Source organism: Citrus clementina, unplaced genomic scaffold (assembly GCF_000493195.1).
Source record: "Citrus clementina cultivar Clemenules unplaced genomic scaffold, Citrus_clementina_v1.0 scaffold_7, whole genome shotgun sequence".
NCBI classification, from domain to species: domain Eukaryota; kingdom Viridiplantae; phylum Streptophyta; class Magnoliopsida; order Sapindales; family Rutaceae; genus Citrus; species Citrus x clementina.
In genome coordinates this window covers 9,995,337-10,007,549 of record NW_006262075.1, presented here as the reverse complement: position 1 = coordinate 10,007,549, position 12,213 = coordinate 9,995,337, and the positions used below count along the sequence as shown (strand labels likewise).

General features: G+C 33.5%; 2 protein-coding genes across 2 annotated transcripts; one reads left to right on the top strand and one right to left on the bottom strand.

Moving 5' to 3' along the window:
• The first annotated feature begins 3,914 nt into the window (after window positions 1-3,914).
• On the top strand, window positions 3,915-7,251 carry LOC18036951 (D-glycerate 3-kinase, chloroplastic). Its single transcript, XM_006427044.2, has 12 exons — window positions 3,915-4,228; window positions 4,785-5,185; window positions 5,391-5,470; window positions 5,580-5,631; window positions 5,719-5,760; window positions 5,878-5,956; window positions 6,036-6,067; window positions 6,156-6,224; window positions 6,491-6,565; window positions 6,647-6,763; window positions 6,848-6,898; window positions 6,994-7,251. Exons 1-12 carry the CDS (start codon window positions 3,982-3,984, stop codon window positions 7,126-7,128), a joined length of 1,380 nt encoding a protein of 459 aa, XP_006427107.1. The 5' UTR covers window positions 3,915-3,981; the 3' UTR covers window positions 7,129-7,251.
• A 2,587-nt stretch (window positions 7,252-9,838) lies between these two features.
• On the bottom strand, window positions 9,839-11,193 carry LOC18036413 (auxin-responsive protein IAA1). The gene is made up of 5 exons (XM_006427043.2): window positions 10,891-11,193; window positions 10,597-10,781; window positions 10,385-10,496; window positions 10,211-10,272; window positions 9,839-10,103 (listed from the first exon to the last, which is right to left on the bottom strand). Exons 1-5 carry the CDS (start codon window positions 11,100-11,102, stop codon window positions 10,066-10,068), a joined length of 609 nt encoding a protein of 202 aa, XP_006427106.1. The 5' UTR covers window positions 11,103-11,193; the 3' UTR covers window positions 9,839-10,065.
• Window positions 11,194-12,213: the final 1,020 nt, after the last annotated feature.

The window sequence follows — 12,213 nt, the reverse complement described above, 5'->3', positions numbered from 1 at the left end:
CAGGTTCCTAATTTCCCCACGAGGTTGTAAAATGTCAACTTCTTAATTTCTTCATTTTTATTCACATCTGTCCAATCTTTAGTAGTCATTGTTCATAAGTTGTTGCCACTTCTGTCTGGGTTTTGGTTCTTCCAAACCCATGTCTTGTAAGTTGTAGAGACATCTGGCCACTAAATTTGATCCTCTTTAAGTATCATCAAACTGTCAATATTATGATTTTTGTTCACTTTGAAATTAGAATGTCATGGGACGGCGACCAAGAGCGTTTCATCTGTTGGGTTGTAAAGTTTGCAAGAAACAGTGTGCAACCTTCTTAATGCGATCTTGGTTTAATTTAACAGAAGATTGAACAATTGTAATAACAGTTCATTTCTAATGTGATACTATCATTCTTTCAAGTGACCGAGGAGCTAAGCATTTTTGTTTCTTTAGATAAAGAAGCTACGCTCACTTTATTGGTAGTGGAAAATATTTTTTATTATTCAATTAACGAAATAATTTTTTTAAAAGTTTGGATGGAGAGTAGAAACATTATGTTTCTTTGTAGGCAAACATTATTTTATTTACATTCAATAAGGACATAAATGTTAAGAGGTAAGTGGTAAATTACGTAACTTACAGTTGTCCAATCCAATCATTGGATTTAAAGAAAAGTAGAAACATGATGAATTGGTATGATTGGTTAAAATCATGAATAATATCTTGCGCAAATTATAATTTAGGGTGATCTTAAGAACCAAAGAAAATACACGGATGTGATTGAAGTAAGTTTTGTATTAGATCTAGTCCAATCCAATCATTGGATTTAAGGAAAAGTAGTAACATGATGAATTGGTAGGATTGGTTAAAATCATGAACAATATCTTACGCAAATTATAATTTAAGGTGATCTTAAGAACCAAAGAAAATACACAGATGTGATTGAAGTAATTTTTGTATTGATCTAATTGACAACTTATGCATGGACAAATCATGGGGCACCATGCACCAGGTGCACAATAATTGGCCCAGTTGTTAGAATGTCAACATCGTTTTCTCCAAAAGCTAAACTATCGAACCGAGTATGAAATATTTTATGTGAAGGGTAGTTTAGTACTTTAAAATGCTCAAAACTAAAAGGGGTAATTTTTAGGGACCTTCCTTGAGGTTTAGCTTATTAACACTTAGATAGAATGTATTAATGTAATTACAGATATCACCCATGTCATTAGTATAAAAATACGTATGTCGTTAGTATAGAAGGCTAAATGTGTAAAAATATATTTAAAATTCAAAACAGTTCAAAATTCAAGATGAAAATTTATCGATATCTGAGAAATATTAACTGGTACAATCTTTATGCCAGTGGACAAAAGAAAGAAAAAATCTTCACGAAAGGAAATATCCACTTAGTTTTTCTCTTTCACATAAGCAAAACCCAACATTGATTTCATCTTTCTAAAGTTGAGAAGAAGCACTCCTTTTACCTAAAGCTTTATCATGATTGAAAAAAGAGTTTAGCTTCAGTTACAAACGAGATGAGTTCTTGTGGTGACCCAAGTCTTCCACAACGCGAGTACTGGCGGTAAATGGCTTCAGCCGCGACTAGAATTGGAGGAGAAAATGGTTAGTCCTTATTTATGATCGTTCGAAGATGTGAATCATATGCAATTAATTATTTTATTGACGCTTAGTTTTTTTTTTTTAAAAAAAAGAATGGGTTGATTCTGAATTACTTACGAATGAAAATGAGTTTTTTGTATTTTGTTTTTTTTTAAGCATGTTGATTTCAACAGCCGTGGTTTCTAATTTTTTTTTCTGTTAGCCAATGATTGTTGACATTCGGACTGCTGTTGTTTCTCTTTTTTTCATTTTTCTTCAATTTTTTTAATTCGAAATATTCATTCTAATTTTGGTATTCCCTATATATATGCATATATTTCTATTTTTATGTTAGCTAATTTGCTTTCTTTTCTTTTTTTTCTTTAAAGTCAATATATACATATGATATTCCCAAAACCAAATGAATAAAGTCCTTTCCTTTCTGATTCATGTCCATTTAATTTTGAACTCTGATTTGGTCTGCTTGTTGAATTTACTCTGTTATCAATTACAAGCAACTAGGATGTAATGATAGTCTATCATGTAATGTTAACCGAGATGTTGAATTTCTTCATGTCTTCAAACTATGGTTAGGTAATGTAATCCTCTAAATGTGTCAATAATTTTATTTTTTAAAATTTTTTTGACCTGATTTATTGTTGGGTCAGGATTGGGGGTAGCCTGGATTTAGATTGCTGAGAGAAAGCAATTTGGTGCCATATTGAAAGAGTATTTAATTTTTCTTTACTTATATGATTAGCAATTATGAAATCATGATCAAAACTGATGTTTTCTTCATGACATATGGATCAGTCATCGAGAGTTTGATGGACAACTCTTATAATTTCATCATTCTCTACATCTCATTTAAAAATATCTCCAGTGGTCGTGGATTTATAGCTCTCCTAGTTATGCATATGTTATGTTCCTTTTTGCCCTATTAAAAATTAGGGGGGAAAATAGCTTTTGAGAATTTTTATGGATTATGCTTCAGGGGTATGCTAATAGATGCATACAAATTCTTACACAAGAAAAAGGACATGGATTGTGGCTTCTTATGGTCTGAAAATCCAATTGGAAAGTAATTGGGTGATCGAAGTAAAGTTTAACACTCAATTTGGATCTAAATGTATAGACTGTGATATATTAAATTTCTTTTTTTTTTCCCATGTACCAGGAGAAAAGGATGACACAATAGGCTATTTCATTGTTTCAGAAGAACTCAAAGATTGTATTATTGCATTTGAAATGCAAGGGCACATAATTGATTTAGAAGGTACTGTTTATTTCCTGATGGATAGCTTTTATATTACCATACATATACTTGAAACTAGTGTTTGAATGTGTGATGAATGTTATGAAAATTTTCTTACTGTCTAAGTAGCAAGTTGGGAACAAAACTTAAAATCTGAAAAGCCTCCTCTTGAATTGCCTGATTTCATCAACAATGTCTCTATACTCTATAGTGATACATAAAACAGAAAAATTAGATAAATGCTAATTCTTTGTGCATTTTTTATATTTGTTTGCAGGTTTTTATGGGAGTGACCATTGTCCTATTTCACTTGAGATTTCAGAAGCCAGTTCAGCTAAGGGGGAAAAAGAAAAAAAATATCGATGTCTGAGTGAAGTTGATTTGTATGTTCGTAATGATGTAATGATGTTATTATAATCTTTCAACAATGCTAATTCCTCAAATTTATTAATGTGAAATCATGTCTTTACTAACTAGTGGCAATGTCATTTGTTCAATTTAACTTCAATTGCTTGTCCTCGCCTTTCAGTAAATTTTATTTTTTAACTTTGAATATGCTCATTATGGCCTAAACATTTGATTTATGTCATAATAATAGAATCTAAATAGGGTATGAAAGGCTTCGATTGAAAGTATTAGTAGATTACGAATAAATATCGTATAAAAATAATTAAAATAATTTTTTAAAAGTGCAATTTCAGTTAAATTAAAATATCAAAAGTAGCTTCTAATAACATCTTACTTCACGAAACAATAAAGATTTATTTGATAATTTATTATTTTGGAAGGGAGGGTATTTTAGTAATTTTAATAGTCTACTAACGGTCAACTCAACATGTAAGTATAACTAATGACAGGGGAGGTATCTGTAATTATATCAATACATTCTATCTAAGTGTTAATAAACCAAACCTCAGGGGAGGGCCCTGAAAATTATCCTATAACTAATGACAGGGGAGGTATCTATAATTATATCAATACATTCTATCTAAGTGTTAATAAATCAAACCTCAGGGGAGGGCCCTGAAAATTACCCAAACTAAAAGATACTGTCTGGCTCTTATTTCCTAACGAACTCATCACTCTTATGTGTCAAGCTATCCAAGAGGCACACACATAAGCCAGAGAGAAGCAGAGAGGAAGAGATGAGCATGGCAACTTTGAATATCTTATTGCCAACTCCATCGACAAATTCTCATTATTTTAATGCTAATTATAGTCAATCTTCTCATAATGTTTATTTTAATACTAATAATAATAGTAATAATAATACTAAATTACACTCGTTGCCGTGCTCTCATTCTCTTCCTCTTCTTTCTTCTCTCTTTGTGCAAACCAAATCAAACCCATCTCACAAATTCTCTCATATGCCAACCCATTTGTCCAAATCAGGTAATTCTCTCAATTTTGTCTTAAAGTTTCAATTTTTGGTTTTTTTGTATTGTATTTTTTTTTTAATTCATGGTGGTATTGAGTTTGAACTTTTGCTTTATGCCGCCTTCTTATTATTAATTGTCTATAAACCAATAATCCAAAATGTTGTGAAACTTAATAATATTGATCGTATTGTTAGATGACTTAAAATTCACGACTTTTTTTTTTTAAATTGTCTTAATATAATGTACTTTATTGAGCATCCACAACTGTGCTTTCTATATATAATTCTCGTTTCTTAGGATGGAATAAAATGGAACTCATCGAAAGGAAAATCCCAATTGGGAAAATGGCTTAATTTTCAATTTTGAATTTTTGAAGTACTCTTTCTGTGTTTCTAGTCTTAGAGCATTGCACCATATTGAATTCAATATTTCATAAATTCTCATCTATGCAAAATGCCGAGTGTCTTGTACTTTTAAATGTGGGCTTATGATAGAATCACTGCATTATTTGTCCGTAGTTTTCAACTGGTCTTGTGAGTAATCTTACCTTTTGTTGTTTCTATTTTCAGAGGCTCTTTCTGCTGGAACTGGATGTTCATGGATGCAAAATAATTCCATGCTTCAAAGTGGTGAAGGTTGCCCTGATTTGAAGCAGGGCCTAGTATGTTCAGCCATTCCCACGGAACGTGCTCAAGTTTCATCTGTTCAGGACCTTTTCGCGTTTATATGCTCAGGTCCTCTCATAGACAAGATGGGCTTTTCCAAAGAAAAGATAGGCGACTCGATTGACAAGTGGATAGCGTACAACTCGTACTTGTGTCGGCTTTTTCAGCTCAATGAACTGTATCTTACATTCCCACAGAAAGTAAGGTTTTTTCACTACTACATACCTGTTTTCTTGTGGTGTGAAGATCAAATTTCTCAGCATGTGTCCAAGTTTAAGGATGGAGAAGATATACCTCCCTTTGTGGTATGTGTGCGCACATGTTACTTTCTGTTCTATTTCAGTAATTGTTTTGTGCCTAATTTCTGTAGTATACAAAGGCTTAAAGAGGCACATTTGATAAGTGATCATTTGGGAATGTGATAAGGTGTTTTTACTGGTTCAAAGGCATCTGCAATGGATGCAGATCCTCAAACATTGATTATGGTGCTTATGTGTTTGTGTTGTGCAGATTGGTTTCAGCGCACCACAAGGTTGTGGAAAGACAACACTTGCCTTTGCTCTTGATTATCTTTTTCGCGTCACTGGCAGGTAGCTTGGAGACCATGGAAGTTTAGATGTAGTTCATGTGTGAGTTGACTCTGCTTTTGGTGAAAATTATTTGACAAAGAGCACTTAAACTAGCAGTTTAACTTTTCAGGAAGTCTGCAACTATATCTATAGATGATTTCTATTTGACAGCAGAGGGTCAGGTAATCAGTCAGCTTATTTTTGGTGTGTGCTTCTTTTTCTTCATATTTCGGTTGTCATTTTATGATGCAAGTTTATATCAAGTGTAGGCTAAATTGAGGGAAGCAAATCGAGGAAATGCACTTTTGGAGGTAACCGTTTATCCCTTATTAATATTTTGTCAATTTGACAGAAGAGTAGTGCTGATATTTGCGACTCACCAAATTACTCAAAATGGGTTGTTGGTTATAGTTTTTGTTTGTTTTCAGTTTCGTGGAAATGCTGGAAGCCATGATCTTCAGTTATCTGTTGAGACACTGACAGCTATAAGCAAGTTGACAAAAGAAGGTAGGTTTCTTATTCAGTTGTCTTCCTTAGCATTATATGTTTGTCTACTGTTTTGATTGCTTTTGTTGGACTTTCTTAGGTACAAAGATGAAGCTACCACGCTATGATAAAGTAAGCGTTCAGTTTTTTCAAATTTTCTTGTTCCTCAAGCATCATTTGGCCTTTTGAAGTTGCTTATGATAACTGTTTTGCTCTGTAGTCAGCATATAATGGGAGGGGTGATCGAGCTGATCCTTCAACATGGCCAGAGATTGAAGGGCCACTGACGGTAACAGAAATTTCATTTTAAGCTTGTAACGGTTGAGTGCGGTCCATATGAATTTGAACCCATTTTATGCTGCAGGGTTGAAAACTCAAATTGGATTGCCGTAAAGTCAAATTTAGAATTGAATTATGTCCCAACATACCTAAAAGGACAATAGAGCAAATTTTAACTCAGCTGATTTTTGTATTTCTTCTTGAACCTTATCTGTCAAGATACTTCAAAATATCATTACCCCTGAAAACTGATGTCCGTGTTGATTGATAAATTAGGTTGTTTTATATGAAGGTTGGATGCTTGGTTTCAAACCTCTTCCTGTTGAAGTAGTTAAAGCTGTTGACCCACAGGTTAGAACTCTCAATGCATTTTGGGAGAACTGATTAGTGTTGTTCCAGCTGGGAAACTCAGTTAACTTTTTACTTTCATAGTTGGAGACGGTGAATAAAAATCTGGAAGCTTACTTTGACGCATGGGACAAATTCATTAAGGCATGGATTGTTATCAAAATCAAGGATCCAAGTTGTGTGTACGAGTGGCGTTTGCAGGTTAGCTACCCATGCATCACTTGCTCCAAATACTCTTGTATCTTGTAGCCTAGTTACCTAATTAGTTTTCTGGGATTTCCACAGGCTGAGATTGCAATGAGGGAGGCAGGCAATCCTGGGATGTCCGATGAGGAGGTATGTTATGTTATCTTCTTTCTTATAACATAGTTCTATTTTATCCTCAATTCCGCAGCAGGTAAAGTCTATTTGTTTCGGTGGATATGTTGCAGGTGAAGGATTTTGTTTCACGCTACCTTCCCGCATACCACGCTTACCTTCCCACCCTCTATTCCGAAGGACCTAACGGATCAGATCCGGAACATACGCTAATTATTGAAATTGATGATGGGAGGAATCCTATTTAGGTAACTTGTGAAAACTATTTCCAATTTTGGTTTCTCAGTTGACATGTCTATTGCTAAGCCAATTGCTACTTAACAATAAAAATGTCCAGAAATCACTGTAAATGCAAATGTAAATTAGTGTATGATAGCAATATTCAATTGAATAAATATTATTTATTTATCTCCTTTCTTTAGCATGGTTCAATTGCCAAGATAGAAATAAAGAAACTGAATGGAGTATAAGGAACAAAGAAAACTTTTTACCAAAATAAAAGATTGAATATACTCACAAAACAAATTCCACTTTAGTTCAACTCATACAAAAAAGTACAACCCCGAAAAGATTTTGGTAATATTGTACAACCCTTTAGATTACAGTCCAGTATGAACCAATAAAATGAACTAGGAGGTGCAGCAACAGCAGTCCAGACAGCATTCACAGGACTCATAGCAACAGCAGCAGCAGCAAAGTGCAAACAGCCTGTGTATCAAAACAGAACAAGTAAACGCACAATAATACCGCCACAAAAATCTCAAGAACAATCAAAAGCAAAAGTATCATCAGACCAAAAATTAACATAAAATTGGGGGGGAGAAAGCGGAAAATCAATACAGACAGTGCAAAGAGGCAGCCTTTCTCCTCATGGCGTTTTTTGACATGTTCCATATATGACATCTCTTGCTGTGCCGGTGCATCCATGATTCTCTCTCAGCTTTGTTTTCTAATTGATAGCAGTTTTGTTCATGTGATAAGGACAAACAAACTTGTATGTAGCATCGAATTTTATAGGCAAGAAGTGGAGGAGATAGCTTGGTTGCTTGAGGCCAAAGGGTCATTTTTTTTTTTCGGGTACAATGAATTTGCTTGCTAGTCTATCTGAATACATTAAATGTGGTGGTTAGTGGAAAGTAGCAAGCAAGGACCCTTTGTTTGTTGAGCTTCAAAGCCTGTCCCGTGGATGCTTTAAATGTTCACGGGAATGTAACCATCTCCATTTTAATTGAAGGGGATATTTGTACTGACATTGTAGCTCCAATTAAAGGAGTATTTAGATGATGAAAATTACTAATCACAATTCATAATCACAACCTTTGTAATCCGCTGCAGTTTTGTTCTTTTCTTCTTAGAATTTCAGCTTTGTCTTTTCAGTTTTATCTAAACATTTTACAAACCAAAACATTTCATGCAACAATTCTACATCCAATTCATGGACCACAATGACAGCACATGTTGACGTGATCTTGCAGAAACAGACATTCAACCTCTCATTGTTCAACAGTATGCAAAATGTGGAAACATCAGTCACATTCTCGAACGTCAAAACCATGCGGAGAAAGTTGCTTAAATGCAAACCAAACTAGTCCTTGAAGCTGCAATCTTCTCTGTTACTTACGTTGATACTACAAATCTAATGTAATCAAACCAAACACTGCATAAATTAAATTCTATGAAAACCCAAGGAACAAGAGTCATTTTTTCAGTTTGTTGGGCATCACTGTAAGCTACATCAACAATCAATGTGTTGATCAATTGAAAGGATTAACATTTTTGGTGTGTTGAGATTGATAGCAGCCTCAAATCATCTCAATAGGATGTATTAAAGGTTAACTGATCATAATGCCAAGAAAGATGACTCAAAAACAACTGCATTATGAGTGCGTGAGGTGATTCTGATACCATGGGATGTATGAGACCCTAAAAGAAACCACTCATGCTTCGGATCCAAGTAAATATAATAGATTCTGGGAAACTTTCATGTCAATTTAATGCGGAGCAGTCAGATAGCAGAGTATTACTAGGAGATCCGGATCAGATACTGCATTCATGTATCAAAATCAATGGCAATGGCATTGCATCAAATTCAAGATGTTGAAACAAAGAATAGTAAAAGAATGCAGCATGTGCCTGTAAAAGAAAGTGTGCTTCTAAATCGGCTGCCAATATTCAAACAACTTCTCTGCTGTCTACAAACTTGCAGTTCTCCCGAGGCTTAAATCAGGTGCATAATTACATTGAGCACATATTACGTGTACTAATCATCAACCAAATCTTTCATTTATGTAACAAATAACTCGACTGATCCTCCCACTAATGACCGGCCAAACTGAATCAAATTCTTAATGGTTTTACTTTGTCAAAAACCTATTGCATCTGAGAACTGCATTTATTTTCCTTCCGTGTTCCATCAAATTTTCTGGTAAGCCAAACACAATCTTTTACAAGAAAAAAGGGTCGGTCTGTTAACATTTTGGCTCAAAATACCATCAAACAGGTAATCAACTGAATCTTATCAATCATCTGAAGCAGAATTTTTCATTCGTTTTTTAACGAGACAGAACATGTGCCAATGTATGTCACAGCATGCACGTATGAATCATAGTTATAATTTCACTGCAATCATGTCAACGGTTGTTCATTTGGTTAAGCGAGTTCTTCTTTTTCAGTGATTCTGTTTTTCATAGGAAACCGAACACTTGCCAGTGTCTTGTTCGAAGATGAATTTCTTCTTAGCTTTAAAAGACTTGTGAAATTCATTTCAGTGCAGTTCATGATCCACATTCTTTAGGATTTCGAATGAATCAAATACCCAAATCTTGTATGAATCATATTGATTGAGCTTTGCAAGTGCTTGCGTTGACGTATAACATAAAAGGCAATCAATAATAATCAAATAATAATAATAATAATAATAATTAAAAGAAAAATTCCCAGAAACTGAGAAACAATCAATAATACTGTATGTAACTTCTGATAATATATGATATATAATTACAGGCAGCAGGGCTCTCTTATTTCTCTAATATCAACTGATCAAAATCTGATCGTCAAAACTCTCCTAAGAAAACACAGTGGTGTGTACTAAAATTCAAATCAATCAAAAGCCTCTGTACAGCCATTAATTGTCACTCCAGGAATGCCTCCTTATACAATAAGGCCCTTATTCTGTTATTCATTCTTCAACTCTTGCTTGAATTTTTTGCAGGTGTTCTTGGAGCTGTGTCACAAAAAGGGAAAAATAAAAAATAAAAAATCAATCACCCAAGAATTTTTATTTTTTTATCTTAACAGGGGAAATAAATCAAATTGAAGATTTTTAATTACCTAACCCAATTGCTTCTGAGCTTTTCATCAACCTTACTCGCTTGCAAGATTCAACAAACATTCTGTAAAAGCGAAAGATTACCAACAGATTAATATATGAGTTTATCAATATATATATATATATATGAAGCGATTGAATTGAATCTTTAAAGGATAATCTCAAATTAAACTTACTTCCATGGCACATCTCCAACTAACATCCAATCTCCATCTTTGTCTTCATAAGTAGGTACATATTCAACTCCATTTACATTATCTATAATCTTTCTCTCATTTACGTGGTTCCCTATAACCAAAAATAAATAATTAAATAAATAAATTAAGTTCACAACATAATTTTTCTTTGTTTAAAAAATTAAAAAAAAAAAAGTATTTACAAAACTTACTTATAGTCAAGAATGAGAACATATCCTCTAAAGCACTCAAGAGTTCTTGATAACTATGGTATATCTCAAGGTCAACTTTTCTTAGATATGGAGCTCCTTCAACTGCCACCTTTACAAATTTGCAGCTGCCCTTCATAGCATTTTTCCGATATGCTCTCACCGGCGGCCACCCCACCACTTGTGCCCTATCAAAACATACAATTTTAGGCCGATATAAAATCATCTGGGTGCGAATCCCGCTCACATCAGGACCTAACATGCATAAAAAATAAAGATTTTATTTTAATTTCTTACTTGGTTGCTGGGGTTGTAGTCGAGGCCATTGCATCGTTCTCTTCGCAATGTTTGTTATCGTTGCTTGAGCTCATGAGGTTTAGATCAACGGTCTCTAAGAAGCCACGCTTCGTGCCGGCTTTCGTCCGGTGACACTCGCCGCCGCCGCCGGGTAAGCCTAACGTGAGCTTCGTGTCGGATTCCGGCAAATGATTAACTTTTTCCGGTGTCATTTTCTCTAAGGTTGCCAAATTTTGCTTTGCTATGTGGAGAAGTGTGTTAACAAAATTATGTGACAAAATTGCATGTTGCTTATTGTGAAATGGGAAGGGTATATATAAAGGGCGGGGAAGAAAATGAGTATGTGGCCGGCAAAATTACGTAACCACTCCCGATTCAACACGTGTCCTTAAGAGAGCGGTTATGATTTGTCCATGTAGGTAACCGTACGTGAGCGTGTGATTTTGAGTGCCGTAAAGTTCGGGGCCCCGTTGGCTGGTCGGTCTGAGCCGGTCGTTTTCATGACTTTGAGGGTTTTTTTTTTCCCCCAAATTTAATTTAATGGAAAATCTAATATTCTGTTATATACATTTTCTTATTGTGTTGATGGGTTATTATTGCGTGTGGACAATTGGACAATAATTGATTATTGTGGACCCCAAGATCCCAGCAGAAATAAAAGGTTTTGATTTGATTTCATTCTCCGCTGTCTGTCGTTATGTTCACTAATTTCTTCTGTTTGTAATCATAAGAATTTTTTTTTTCTTTTCTTTTCTTTTTCAAAATGAAAATCACCAAAAATTATTCAGATCTTATTTGAAATTGAGGTGTTGTAACTTTTAAACTATAGCTACTGTAAAAAAAATTATAATTATAAAATAAAAATTAATAATAAGTAGTAAATATAAATTTTAAATAATATTTTTGACAAACTTATTAAAGATATAATATTTTTTTATCATACAAATGAAAAATTATATCAATATAATTTTTAAACTACAGCAGTTAGTGTTTACCAAATACTTTAATACTGTAGTTTAAAAGTTATATTTGCCTGATTTTAATTTCAAACACACCCTTAATTTAGGTAAAAATTCAATAAAGAGACTAAAAAATATTGAGAATTGAAAAAGTAAGTTATTATAAATAAATTGTCATTTTTAAAGTATTATTTTTTATAATCCTCATAATTTTATGTTAAAAATATTAGAATAATGATATAATCACAAATTATTTGTGGCATCATATGAGTGGTTGAATGAAGACATTACTTAGTGTATATATTTATTTTTATTCAACTAATTATATAATATCACACCAATTTATATAAAAATAATTTATATA